We start from the raw sequence: 14,483 nt of genomic DNA on the forward strand, positions 1-14,483 counted from the left end.
GCTAAGGACTCTGACGTCATCACACTCCAGCTGGTCAGGCGTTTTTTGTGTTAAACCTCTGCACTTTGTGGCATAATTTAAACGCATACCTTCCTTTGGGATAGCGTGGATCAACTCCATTTACAATCCACAACTTTTGGCAGGTGACGTGGCCAGGTGATTTGGCAAGTGGATAATCCACAACTTGTGGCAGGTGACGTGGCCAGGTGACGTGGCAAGTGGACAATCCACAACTTGTGGCAGGTGGACAATCTACAACTTGTGGCAGGTGATGTGGCCAGGTGACTTGGCCAGGTGATATGGCAAGAGGACAATCCACAACTTGTGGCAGGTGGCGTTGCAAGGTGACGTGGCAAGTGGATAATTTCACAACGTGTTGCAGGTGACGTAGCCAGGTAACGTGGCAAGTGGACAATTCACAACTTGTGGCAGGTGACGTGGCAAGTGGACAATCCGCAGCTTGTGCCAGGTGACATGGCAAGTGGACAATCCGCAGCTTGTGCCAGGTGATGTGGCAAGTGACACGCTAAATACAAGTACACTGCTGCTATCTCAGCTGCTACTCACTCTGGTCTCACTAAATGGTTAAATAATACTGTTTTTTGAGCTTAGGGAGGGTCTTATGATGTTTCTTAACTAAACACTTATAAACGCAAACGTGGTAAAACGCAGCGAAAATTGCGGCAAAACGGGCGTTTCTAAACGCCGGTTTTAGCCTTTAAAAACGTGTGTTCAGCAGAGTTTGCACCGGCGTCCCGTGTGCATGGGGCCTTAGAAATGGATGCATGACTGTATAATAATACCACACCCTGAACATTTAGTCGCTGCCCCATTATCATGTAATCAGGAAAGGGCCTATTTTCTGGCTGCTTGGTCAAATGCACACATTTTTAAGTTACTACTTTTGAGCAGCATTTTGACTTCATAGACCACCAGGTTTACTTTTATACTTTAGGTCAGCTGTAACAGCAAATAATATGCTACGGTTAATATGCAAATACTGCCACTTCCTAGAAGGACGGGGTGCCTTTCTTCCCTCCGCCAAATATTGTACCCTCCAAATGGATGCGACCCATCAAATAAATGGCCAAAAGAGATGTGGGAATTAGGAACTGCTGGGTTAGCTACTAACACTGCTAACAAGTGAAGCTTTTGCATATTGGTGTGCTCAAAAAAATCTTTTGCAGCCTCTGCTAGGTATCTGCAGACCTAGTCCAACCCTCCAGTAGACTCTCCTATGCAGGGCTTTTTTTCTCAAACAATAGGTGCTGGAACTTAACCACAGCCCCACAAAACCCCTCCCCCTACACACACCGTCCAAATCACATCAAATAGTGAGTGTGGTCAGTCAAATTTCACGAAAACAGTGGGAGGGTCTTAAAGGGGCATTAAATAAACCAGGATTGCATTACATACAGAGTGCAGAGCTGTCACTTGTAAACACAGAAACCAGACTTCTGTGTTTACAAGTGATTGTGGTGAGCAGGCACCAAAGGGCGTGAGCCAGAGGTGGTGGAACTGAGTTCCCCCAAGTTCCCCCTGAAAAAAAGCCCTGCTCCTATGTCTCAGAATCATGCAAGGGTTTTCTAGATTTTTTCACCAAAGTATCATCAAAGTGTAATGGCTCAATTTTCCACAGTTATAAACTCACAAGGCCTCTTTACTCTGGTAATGCCAAACAATTCACTAAGGAACGATGCTCTACACCGCCACTAGGATGCTGCAACTCCAGGCAGTTGGTCTAAAATGATGGGAGCCCCAAATCCTTATTTCATTCCCAGTGCATTCCAAATAAGTCCTTTCCCACAAAGCGTGCCACATGCCAGAACATCTCTTGTATAGCTGTAAGGTGAAAGGGAAGGAAAAGTGCAGTGGTAATCACAGGCCTCTACATGGTGCTGGCCCCCATACCAACAGAATGGAATTGCAGATACCATATACCAGGTTATGTTAATGTAGTAAGGTCTCAGGCCTCCTTTAGTCTAATGAGAACCTCCAGGGACAGCTGACATCCTTCCATATAGAGTGGGTTGCAAGGCATAGTGGGTGTAATGTGAGGTAGATTCATGGGCGCCAGACACTTCTTGAAAATAAAAGATTTTATTTTCTCTTGAACAGAACAGTGGGAGAGATGGTTTACCTGCCAGGACCTGTTTAGGTAGTTGTAATGTCAATTAGAAGACTCAGACTTCTACAGGTAGACAGCCATGCAGACAAAGGCATCCAGCAAGACACCACATATGCATGTGTAGGAGCGCTGTCTCCTATGGCAGCAGTCTTAGAACAGTTCCTAAAACAAATTGTAACAAACTCCTTTACTTCTATACAGTCACTTCTTGTAGACTCTCAGCCCACTGAGCTCCCAGTCTCTCTTACTAGACTTGCTGATTCACTGCCACTGTGAGTTCTTCTAATTTTCTTACTCTTTAGTATCTTCCTCAGGCGTCACCCCTGCTTCCCTGCTGGGTCCCTGGCTTGGCACTCTAGATACTCATCAAGCGTCATCCCACTGGCTGGGTCCCTGGCTTGGCACCTGCTGAAGTTTCCTGATTTTTCACTGACCCCGTTTGGTGAGAATACAACTCTGGTACTTGCTTTAGCTACTCACTGTGGTCCCTGGTAACAATGTGAATAGTCCCTTAGTGGAAACAGCTTCCCCTCTACCTCTGACCATGACAGGTTCTCCGCCAGTAGAAACGGCAGTTTTGGTTGGATTGCAAGCCACAATCCCAACCCTACGCTGCTCTCTTGCTTCTGGATAGGGCCTGAGATAGCCTAGCAGCAAGATGTTCCCAGGATAGGCCCAAACTCAAGCCTAGAGCAGCACAACACATGTCCATCCAGACATCCCTCCAGGTGTCACAGAACCATGATCACCTGACCTCACCCAGATAAATAGGCTTTCCCAGCAGGCCAAGGGACTCAAGAAAAAAATCCTTGCCCATTGGCTGAGATACCCCATCTATTCCTAATCTGTCCTTGCAATGCCCTTGACTTATCTAATGTCACCAGATACCCGGCCATCTAACGACAGAAAGAGAAGTGCAGCAATTCCAGACTTAGGGTGAAATCAATTGATCCCTCACAATTGGCCAAGGCAAATACACCTGGCAGGTAAATTTAGGAGCAACCCTGCCTAAACATCAGGGTGCTACATTAGCTACCCCAAGAATCCTGAAGCATTTGTCTTTTGACTGGTTCTCACCAAGATTGGTGGCCTCGCTAACTAATAGCTAGAAATAGGGTGAGGCCAGCTTTTTTATTGAAGTTATTTTTGTACAGTATAATAGGATACCCTTATTTTTAGGACACCCAGACTGGTCCTGTTAGAGAATTACAAAATACAGTATTACCTGGAAACGTCTGTAGTCACCTGCTATTTATTGCAAGCTTAAATTTTCAGTTAGGATTTGTACAGGGGCTGTATATGTAAACATGGGCTAAAACCGCACACTTTGTGGATATGAGAGATCAGAAATTGTCCTGCGGTATGAGGGTCCAGCAAAGACGCACATGGCAATCAGTAGCAGGGGGCATGTGGGCAAGTTTTCTGCTTCGCATGTCAAACCTTAATCCCCAACTGGTGATAGCAATACTATATGGTTCTATGGTTTTCTGCATGTTGTGAATCAGATAAGACTAGCTGGGGAAAAAGACAATTGTAACGCTTCATATACACAGACGTTTTACAACCTCTTCTGAACGCTTTAACTAGACAGATAGTAACCCACATTTAAAAAAGACAGTTTTGTTGCGTTTACATGCCGAGTTTAGCAGCGTTTTGCCACGTTTGCATTTAGAAGCATTTTAACCACCTAGGGACCAGCTGCCTCAGTTATACTGTGGCAGGTTGGCTCCCCTGGGTGAGCCATTGTAACTGTACGTCGGCCACTATAAGAGCACTAGGGGGGCGCATGCGATGGCCAAGCCAATGCGCGTGCCCATCGGTCGCGATTTCTGTGGGGCAACCGCAATCGCTTCTGAGAGACAGAACAGAGGTCTGTCAATGTATACAGACAGATCTATAGTTTGTCAGGGATGAGAAGACTGATCTGTTGTTCCTATTGCTTAGGAACACCAATCCGTCTCCTCCCCCAGGCAGCCCCATCCCCCCACAGTTAGATATACTCCCTAGGACACACATTTAACCCCTTGACATTTATACAGTAATCAGTGACTATTTTTCACTCTGATCGCTGTATAAATGTCAATTGTCACAAAAAAGTGTCCGATCTGTTCACCGCAATGTCGTAGTCCCAATAAAAATTCATAATAAAAATGCCATAAATCTATCCCCTATTTTGTAGACGCTAAAGCTTTTGCACAAGCCAATCAATATACACTTATTGCGATTTTTTTTTTTTTTACCAAAAATATGTAGAAGAATACATATCGGCCTAAACTGAGGAAGAAATTTGTTTGAAAAATAAATAAATTGGGGGATATTTATTATAACAAAAAGTAAAAAATATTGTTTTAAAAAAAAAAAAAATACGATATTTTTTTGTTTATAGCGCAAAAAATTAAAACCGCAGAGGTGATCAAATACCACCAAAAGAAGGCTCAATTTGTGGGGGAAAAAAGGACAATAATTTTGTTTGGGTATAGCGTTGCACGACCACACAATTGTCAAATAAAGTGACGCAGTGCCGTATTGCGAAAAATAGCCTGGTCATTAGGGGGCAAATCTTCCTGAACTGAAGTGTTTTTTTTTTTTAAATAGTCAAGAATGAAAAACGCCTGTAAATGAAACGCAGCTAAACGCAAGTTACTGCATTTACACATGTATACAATCTGTTACAGGCATTTGGCGTTTCAAATGCCTCTGATCATCCGTCCTGAACACATTTTTGGCGTTCCAAAAAATGCTTCTAAACGCAACTGCCTAGAAACGACTATAAACAATCCTGTGTACATGTACTGATAAGATAACATAGAGGAGAGTTCAGGGACAGCTGAAAAAAATGCCCAGCTGCTCTTAAACGTCTGTTTTATTAGCTGCAGTGTACATGAGGCATAAGGCGCCTTTCACACGGATGGCTGTTTTGTCGCAGTTAAAAGCATGTAAAAGTTCTGTGAAATTCAAGGCTCCAGGCACTGCGATTAGCTGCATTTGTACATTGCGATTACGTGCGGTTACATGTGGCTGCATTTAGCTGCGGTAGTCATTCCCATAGCAACCCTTTTTTTATTTTTTGGATTATGATGTGCTTCCTGTTCTCTTTTTTTTTTTTTTTTTTTTACGCTGCTATCCGCAGTTGACACAAAAGACTGCAATTACCTGCGGTTATGTGCATATAGCTGCACTAAATCGTTCCTGGACGCATTCAATTTTTTCTATTCGCACCAAACCGCATGTAACGAAATCGCAGCTAAACTGTGTGTGAATGGAGCCATAGGAAAGCATTGTGTGCTTTTAGCTGCGGTAGAAAACTAGAAAATCCATAGCTCAAAGCACCATTCTATCCATCCGTGTGAAGGGGGCCTAACAGTATACCACAGCAAACTCTCATTGTGAAGGGAAAAAAAACTGCTGGATAAGGAATTTTAACACAATTTCCCACACTCCTCTGTCTATAGTGACCTCTAAGTACTGAATAGAAGAATTTCTGGTCAGAAGGAAGTATACTATTATAGTAAATGTCAATCTCTTCTTTTACTTCAATCAGATCATATCACAGATGCTATGTTTTCTCATCAACATTGTCAGCTCCGTGTTTTGTGGTCACCTGGGGAAAGTGGAGCTGGATGCTGTCACCCTTGCCAATGCAGTACGTTTACAGGTTTTACTTTGCTTGAACAGTTATGATCCATAAGTTTAAATTTTGCCACTGGTTAGTGACTTCACAGCTAGTCTTTTGTTAGTTATTCATTTTTATGCTCCTTAATGATTGTCTAATAAAAAAAGGTCCTTGGTTTATCAAACTATATCTGGAACAGCTGGCCTTGGTAACCTCTTCTATACCCCGTTGTCCACTTACATTTGAGAGTACATGGTATTCCCTGTAGTTTTGAAAAAAATAAATAAAAAATGTAGATGTTCTCCCTTGACAAGTAACCAATTATATGAATGTAGCGCTACCCCCGCAGGAGCCGCTGGTTATAGATTGGGATGGCGTGTTACCTCTATGAGCATCTAGGGGTAGATAGTTGAGAGCAGCAATAATGGAATGTCCAAGCAGCAGGTGTCTTTCTTGTGCTTTTATTCTTGCCCAACACGACAAACAGTAAACTTGAGGTAGATAGGTAAAAGATGGGTGAGGAGGAGAATTTGCAGATTCAGGCCTATCAACGACAGAAACAATCCTGCTTCCAGCTAAACTTTAACTTCGTCGCCACTCCAGCCGGAGTGGGTATAGTGTACCTGGACAGGCCTCTCACACCGACCTGGCAGCCAGGGTATCACTCAGAACTTTGAGAAGAAACAAGTCTCTGCCACAGACTTGGTAGGGATGAAATTTAGAGTGGAACCTCTGCCACGGGCCCTTTTCTCTAGAATGTTAATAGTGAAGTAAGGGCCCTTTCACACATACGGACAAACGGTCCGTTTATTACAAGTCTGTTTACGGATCCGCTAACGTCCGCAACCATCCGCGTCCGCAAAGATCCACTTTTGCGGACGGAAGAAAACCCTATTTTTCTTCTGTCCGGCGGAACAGATCGGATGAATACGGACACACGGTCCGTATTCATCCGATTCCCCATAGGGGAGAGCGAAGGAGAGACAGGGCGGTCTCTGCACTGTGTGCGGGGACCGCCGACAGCTCAGCGGGGATTAACGGAGGAATCCCCGCTGAGCCAAACGGGCTAACGGAGCGGATCAATACGGATCCGCTCCGTGTGAAAGAGTCCTAAATCTTACTTAGTAGTATTGATGCCTGAATCTCCCTCAGGTAGTTTGCTTGTTTTGGGTCAACGACTGACAGGTTGCTGACATCCAACCTCTCAGTGTCCGGTCACCCCGATCCCTGTTGAATTGTCGAGGCCCTGTTGGATTGCCTGCCTCTCTTGGCTCTCCTCAGGCTGACTCCTCACCAAACAGCTATCTCGCTTGGGATCTCTCCTCAGAACTTGGGAACCCAGTCGATCACTGGGGCCCCGCCATAGTTTCAGTTGTCCCAGGCCAACATGGTCCCGGAACCAAGAACACCGCGTAGCACGTGCGCCGCGGCCTGGTAGGCCATATCGCCGGGCCCTGTGATGTGTGGTCGCCCTGAAGGTGGGCGCCACACCCGGAACAAGACCCCTGCCCAACGACGTCCACTCAAGAAATACCCTCCCCCAGCATGCCCCGCGAGGGAAAACCTCTCCTGATTGGCTGCTGGCAAGAGGCACTCCAGCCGGAACTCCACTGCCGCCAGGGTGGAAAAGCACCTCAGGAACACAGAATGAACCGACAGCACAGCCCAGCTAGAACAGAGGCCCAATTTGCACAAATCACTGGGATGAGAGCCAACTAACTCTCTCATCCCCCTCTAAATTTAGAATAGCACCTGGACTGAAAGTACAAAGGCGCTACATGAAATACATTCAGAATGAATACTAATTTATTTTTGGCCAGACAGAATTAGAAGTACCATTAGAGCTGTTTGTAAAACTGGAGCAGTGATGTTTATGTTTTTCCAAGTGAGGTACTCCCCTGACCACCCCAGAGGCATGATGGCACTTCCAGAGCCGTTCAGCATTTCACCCCCTGGCAAGTACATGGCTAATATGAGTGAACACAGAAAGAACTGGGCCAGACTGCTTATGTTAGTAATGAACTAGGTCGGTGTGCCCTTTTCTTTTTGAGGGCAGCAAGACCTCTGGCATCACTCACATCAGTTGGGCAAGCATAAAAAGCAAGTGGAATACATACACATATTCCCAGGCACCACTACTGAGCACCAGTGCCGATCCTGACCTCCCTGGGGCCCTAAGCAAAATTACATGTCACATTAAAGTTGAGAGAAGTGGGGGGGGGGGGGTGGGCGCTGCAGACAGTGACATGTCACATTAAAAATTAAAGTTGAGAAGCGGGGGTTCTGACTTCTTACCTCTTCACCCATATAGGCAGCGAGTTAAGAAGCCGGGTGAGGGTCCAAGGCGGGGCCTCTAGTTATTTGGGGGCCCTAAGCGGCCTGCATAGTGAGCCTGTAGGGCGGATCGGCCCTGCTGGGCACAAGAGAGATCTATGCCAATTTACCTACCAGCATGTCATTGGAGTGTGGAAGGAAGGGAGAACATGCACACCCCAGGCAGGTAGTGCCATGGTTGGGATTGAAACAACAATCCTAGGGCTGCCAGGTGGAAATGCTAACCATTTAGCCACTGTGCTGCCCACACAAATTACCGGAATTTCAGCACAGGAAAACTAATACCAACAATTATAAAAACCTAACAAAAAAATAAAAACCTCCCTCAGTCCACCCAAAAGAGTTTTGCATACAGATCTACTGTAGGCATATGGTAAAAAAAACTTTAATTATTCCTGCTATAGTTTGTTGTGCTTTGGTTTGTTTATTGCTTTTGCACTAAATCATTTAATAATTCCAAAAATAAAACTTTTAAGCATATTCATTAAGTTAGTATGACACAGAAGTACCCATAGGAGGCAGGTATAGGTTTTCTGTTGTCAGCTCAATTAAGAAAGGATAACTGGTTGCTATGAGCTGCTGCACTTTGAACATCCTCAAATCTGACTGTAATGTATTATTGAATAGGCACATTGGGCTGATACTCCGGCGTACTTTCAAATTTGCCGCATCGTATCTTTATTTGTAATTCACAAACAAAGATACGACGGCTTTTGGCTTTTGGCTAAGATCCGACAGGCGTACGGCTTCGTACGCCTTCGGATCTTAGGTGTAATTTTCTGGTGGCCGCTAGGTGGAGTTTGCGTCGTTTTCCAGCATCAGGTATGCAAATTATCTGATTACGGCGATCCACGAAGATACGCGCGTTCGTCGCAATCTCTTACGTCGTCGCTAGTCGGTTTTTCGTGTCGTAAAGTTAAAAGTGCTATTTAGATGGTGTAAAATTACACCATCCATGTTAAAGTATGGCCGTCGTTCCCGCGTCAAATTTAATTTTTTTTTTCTTTTTTTGCGTAAGATGTCCGGGAATACGAAAGTACGTTACGCACATCGCTGTTCAAAAAACACGTTGGGGCGCCGTAATTTCGCGCAAAGCACGGCGGGAAATTTTCACACGGAGCATGCGCAGAACGTTCGGCGCGGGAGCGTGCCTAATTTAAATGACACACGCCCCATTTGAATTAGGCGGGCTTGCGCCAGACAGATTTACGTTACGCCGCCGCAAGTTTACAGGCAAGTGCTTTGTGAATCAGGCACTTACGCCAAAAACTTGCGGCGGCGTAACGTAAAGGGGATACGTTACGCCACCGTAATTATTCCTGAATCTGGCCCTTTGTGTATAAAATAAATGAGTGTCTTTATTCTACATACATATTATAATACACATTATCTTATAACAGGTTATTTCAGTCACTGGTCTTTCAGTGGGGCTTGGCTTATCTTCAGCATGTGATACACTCATATCACAGGTAAGTATCATATACTGTAAGGAATATGGATGGATATCAAAAATATTAATTATGAAGCAAGAGTATGTTGTTTTCTTTACATACCTAAGAAAACATTGGTAGAGCAGTAAATTAAATGTAAAAAAAAAACTAAAAATATATATGCCTCGTATTAAAAAAATCTAAATATAATATAGTAAAGCAGCTTTCACTAAAAATTGTGTAGTCACAATACAAAAATACAAGATAAATATATTTAAAAAAACTGTGAAGCTCTGCAATACATATGTAATACCTTACCTATGCATTAAATCAATAATCGCATAATAAAGCAGTTTAAACAAATACAAAATAACAATCAATAAATTCACTGAACGAATGTAAGTAAAAAAATCAGTCCACAATGTCCCACGCTCTATTTCAGGGTTTCTCAACCAGGGTTCCATGGAACCCTTGGGTTCCTCCAGAGGTTGCTAGTGGTTCCTTGAGCAATTAGAAATGTCTGCCTCTTAGATAAGTTCCCACTGACAGTGTAAAACCATTGATCTTTTTATCTATCTGTAAGGGGGTTATTTTTTCCAATGACCACAAGTATAAGGAGCATTCTCCCCACTGACCATCACACCAAGGTATCATGAGTTATAGATATAATCATTTTTAGCAGGGGTTTCCTGAAACCAGAAAGTTATTTCAAGGGTTCCTGTGTGTTGAAAAGGTTGAGAAAAGCAGAAGAAAATTTCAATGCAGTGAGTATAAATCTCATAACTGATCAACAAATTCTGTGTAATCTTCTGCACACATCACCCAAATGTACAACTAAGATGTGCCCTCACCTCTAATGATGGACCTTGCTATTAAATAAGGGGGTCTGATATTCCTTTCTGAGAACAACTTCACAGCAATCCTCCTGCACATAGGGCACATCCTCCCCAATGGCTTAGATGCTCATATAAAATGTATTACAGTCAATGCAAGTTGCAGACCTGCATAAAAAAAAAAAGGATCATATGTTCAATTGATGGTCCTTCAGAACAGATTTAGATAGTAACATAACAATTATGATTTTAATTTAAGATTATGTTTTCTTTTTTTAATCATAGATATTCGGAGGCAACAATCTAAAGTTAATTGGCATTGTCATGCAACGGGGGGTCCTTGTACTGCTGCTGGCTTGCTTTCCTTGTTGGGCACTGTTCATAAACACTGAGAACATTCTATTGCTCTTCAAACAAGACCTAGCTGTGGCTCGGTATAAAGAATGATTGTGAATCCTGTTTTTTTATTACAAATTCTGGATCTTTTAAGGTCCAGGCATCAAAGCTGGTTGAGCCCATCAAAATATAATCAAATCCTTTTTTTTCTTTCTTCCACATGCTTTATGTTAATTGTATATTCTGTTTGTCCTTGGTACTCTGTAGCTTATATCTACACATTCTTTTATTTATATATATATATAGCTGTGGTTACCACGCATTTCAAACAAAATATTCTGTCTGCTCTGGGCAGTGAAAACCTCAGAGTATAGTTTTATTTTTCTGACTGTTGCTTTCTATATTTACAGTATGGCAGAAGAGTATGTACTGGTTTTTATTCCTGCACTTCCAGTAAGTTGTTTTCTTTTATGATCAAAATGAACAACTATATTAACTTCTCCAACCTAATAAGCTCATTATCTCATATGGTATAAAACATAAGAATTAATTGTATTCAGAATACGAGAAATCTCACAAGTTATTTTAAATGCCATGGCCAGAGCAAGGTGTACAACTGTAAGCAGTATTCAGGCTGCAGCTGCCTAAAGAGCATGGCCTGAAGAGAGCCTATACACACTGTCAGATCTATTTCAGCATCAAAGGCAATGTGAAGAAGGTCTAAAATTGAACATCATTGTGAACAGTGATGTGCATGCATTCTGTATCATCTTCCCTTCAAGGTTTATTCCTTTAACCGGTTAAAACCCGGACCAATATGCAGGTTAAGGACCTTGCCCCTTTTTGCGATTCGGCACTGCGTCGCTTTAACTGACAATTGCGCAGTCGTGCAATGTGGCTCCCAAACAAAATTGGCGTCCTTTTTTTCCCACAAATAGAGCTTTCTTTTGGTGGTATTTGATCACTTCTGCGGTTTTTATTTTTTGCGCTATAAACAAAAAAAGAGCGACAATTTTGAAAAAAAATCAATATTTTTTACTTTTTGCTATAATAAATATCCCCAAAAAAGATATATATATTTTTTCCTCAGTTTAGGCTGATACGTATTCTTCTACCTATTTTTGCAAAAAAAATCACAATAAGCGTTTATCGATTTGGTTTGTGCAAAATTTATAGCGTTTACAAAATAGGGGATAGTTTTATGGCATTTTCATTAATATGTTTTTTTTACTACTGATGGCGGCGATCAGCGTTTTTTTTTGTGACTGCGACATTATGGCGGACACATCGGACACTTTTGACACATTTTTGAGACCATTTTCATTTTCACAGCGAAAAGTGCTATAAAAATGCACTGATTACTGTGAAAATGACAATGACCGTGAAGGGGTTAACCACTAGGGGGCGCTGTAGGGGTTAAGTGTGACCTCATGTGTGTTTCTTATTGTAGGGGGGTGGGGCTGGATGTGTGACGTCAGTGATCGTCGTTCCCTATATCAGGGAACAAACGATCACTGACATTACCACAGAGAAGAACAGGGAAGGTTTGTTTACACTCACCTCTCCCCGTTCTTCAGCTCCTGTGACCCAATCGCGGGACACCCACGGCGATCGGGTCCGCGGGTCCTTTGGACCTGCGGCGTGCTCACGACCCACGGCTGGGCTCTTAAAGAGGACGTATATACGTCCATGTGCCCAGCCGTGCCATTCTGTCGACGTATATAGTCGTGCGGCCGTCCTTAAGTGGTTAAGCTATATTTGTAACAACTTGGCCTGGAAATGCCATGTCAGGGTGAACAAGATGCCCTGTAATGTCCTTGTTAGCAATAAAGACCTGGTGACAAGAAATCAAAATTTGCTAACTCAACTCAAGAAATCTTAAGGTGATTGTAAACAATCACCTTGTAAAACAACCCCATTCAGTTTAAAATAGAAATTAAAGGCAAAACATTTTTGAATAGATATAAAGCAAAAATTATAAATACCATTTTGCCTTTTTTTTTGTGAAGTGAACACATTCCCTCTGTCCTCAGCTGCATAAGAGCTGGGGGAAGAAGAAGCAGCAGCATAGCTAGAGAACTTACAATGGTGTGCTCTCCAGCTTAAAGGGGTTGTAAAGACAAAAATATTTTTCTCTTAAATTAAAGTCTGACAGTAGCTGACTAGTTTGATACCTGTTGAAATCGAGCTGTTTTATTCACCTCCAGCACTCCTGAATCGTTATTCTCACTGACTTCCTGGTTTGCGGTGCACATTCATTCTTGCTACATCACGGCATAATGGGAACTACAGTTCCCATTAGGCTTAGCCTCCATGCCTGTGAGGGATAAGAGAGCATCTTCACACAGGGCTGTAGTCATAGGGAGGGGGTGAGCACATTCTGCTTTCCACCATGCAAAACGGCTCAGATGCTGGTGGAAAGCAAGAAGAGGAGAGACAGGAAATGGCATTTTCAAACCTGGATTACTGTATTTTGGAGGTCAAAAGGAAAAACGAGGTAAGTGATATGTAAATGCTCTAGCTTACAGCAATCAATTGATCTAATAAAAAACAAACCTTTAGTGTTCCTTTAAGGGCTCTTTCACACGGGGGGCCCTGTCATCCGCTGGCTCAGCGGGGATCAACTGATCCGCCCCGTGTGAAAGGGGCCTAATGTGGTTAGTTTTTAATAGGAAAGAAAGGTCATCGTACAGGGGGCGGAGCAACAACATGGCGCCGTAAGGATTCAGGGCGGCAGCAGCAGCAGCTCCATGCTCCTCTCTAAGTGACTGAGACAATGGGAAATTGAAGCAGAAACTATTCCAGACCATCGCTAATCCCGGTCTGTACTGACCCACCTGGGGAGGCTGACGGCGTGGGTGCCTGGCTGCGGTGTGCGCCGTTGGTCCGGTGCGTTCGGCGTCCTCCGTGCGCAGGGCTGGGGGGAATCCCCGGCAAGCAACCGCTGCACTGAAGGGGAGCGTCTGTGTTCCTGGTGTTTGGGGACCAAAGCACCCAGTGATTGGACATCAGATGGAGTGACGCAAGAGGAGGAGGAGACGAAGGAGATAGCCGAGTACTGCAAGAGGTCTCGCAGGGAGCCGCTCCAGGACGCCGACGCCGATTTGTGCCCTACTACAGATGAGAGGCTGCAGAGGCTAGGGACCCGGGGGATGACCGGCTGGACAAAGCGGAATGAGCACGCTCAACCCCTGCTGTCTCCACAAAAACGGAGGAAGGTCTCCCTTCCATTGCCCGCCTTGGACTGTGTAGGAATAAGAGGGGAGGTGAGTGAGAAGCTGACAGCAAGGAGATGGTAAGGTGAATAATACTGCTAGCTGGCTTTTGCACCACTGAACTGAACTGATATTTTGCCATCTTCTTGCGGTTACTTGCTGATGCTAAAGGAAAAATGCTGATTAAGGTCTCATAGTAACGCAATGATAAGAACCTTTTAGGCACATTCTCAGGCGAACACAAGCCCCCTGGAGGGATGGAAAGAGGTGGAATGGGAAAGAGTCTGTCTGTTTGAGCTGAAGTGGCCCTAGGACTGTCTAAATTATACTGAAATAAGAGTTCTAATCTGTATGAGATAAGCAGCAGCTCTTGAAGAGACAGATTGATGCAAGGGGAAGGTTGCCTGTTGAACCGTTTGCCTATTTAACTTGAATGTTCCCATGAGATATTGTTCTAAGTCTACAGAGGTCTCATCCCCAGCTCCAGCTGATAAAGGAAGCAGGGCTGTAAGGTCGGAAAAAACGGACACATATATTTTTTTTTTTTATTTACAGAATCCTCTATTTTTTCCTGGCTGCTCCCTGTCGCCCCAA

General features: G+C 43.8%; 1 protein-coding gene across 5 annotated transcripts in view; it reads left to right on the top strand.

Annotated features, from left to right (window-relative positions):
• The window catches only part of LOC120926671 (multidrug and toxin extrusion protein 1-like), a 70,560-nt gene that overhangs the window by 11,676 nt on the left and 44,401 nt on the right, over positions 1 to 14,483 (top strand). For all 5 annotated transcript variants that reach the window (XM_040336796.1, XM_040336798.1, XM_040336797.1 and 2 more), the window contains exons 2-5: positions 5,670 to 5,771; positions 9,476 to 9,544; positions 10,624 to 10,772; positions 11,085 to 11,127. In XM_040336796.1, coding sequence (XP_040192730.1) covers positions 5,682 to 5,771; positions 9,476 to 9,544; positions 10,624 to 10,772; positions 11,085 to 11,127 — 351 coding nt within the window. In that variant the 5' untranslated portion in view covers positions 5,670 to 5,681. The remainder of the gene's footprint in view (positions 1 to 5,669; positions 5,772 to 9,475; positions 9,545 to 10,623; positions 10,773 to 11,084; positions 11,128 to 14,483) is intronic.

The sequence above is a fragment of the Rana temporaria genome, chromosome 2 (genome assembly GCF_905171775.1).
Source record: "Rana temporaria chromosome 2, aRanTem1.1, whole genome shotgun sequence".
Taxonomy (NCBI): Eukaryota; Metazoa; Chordata; class Amphibia; order Anura; family Ranidae; genus Rana; species Rana temporaria.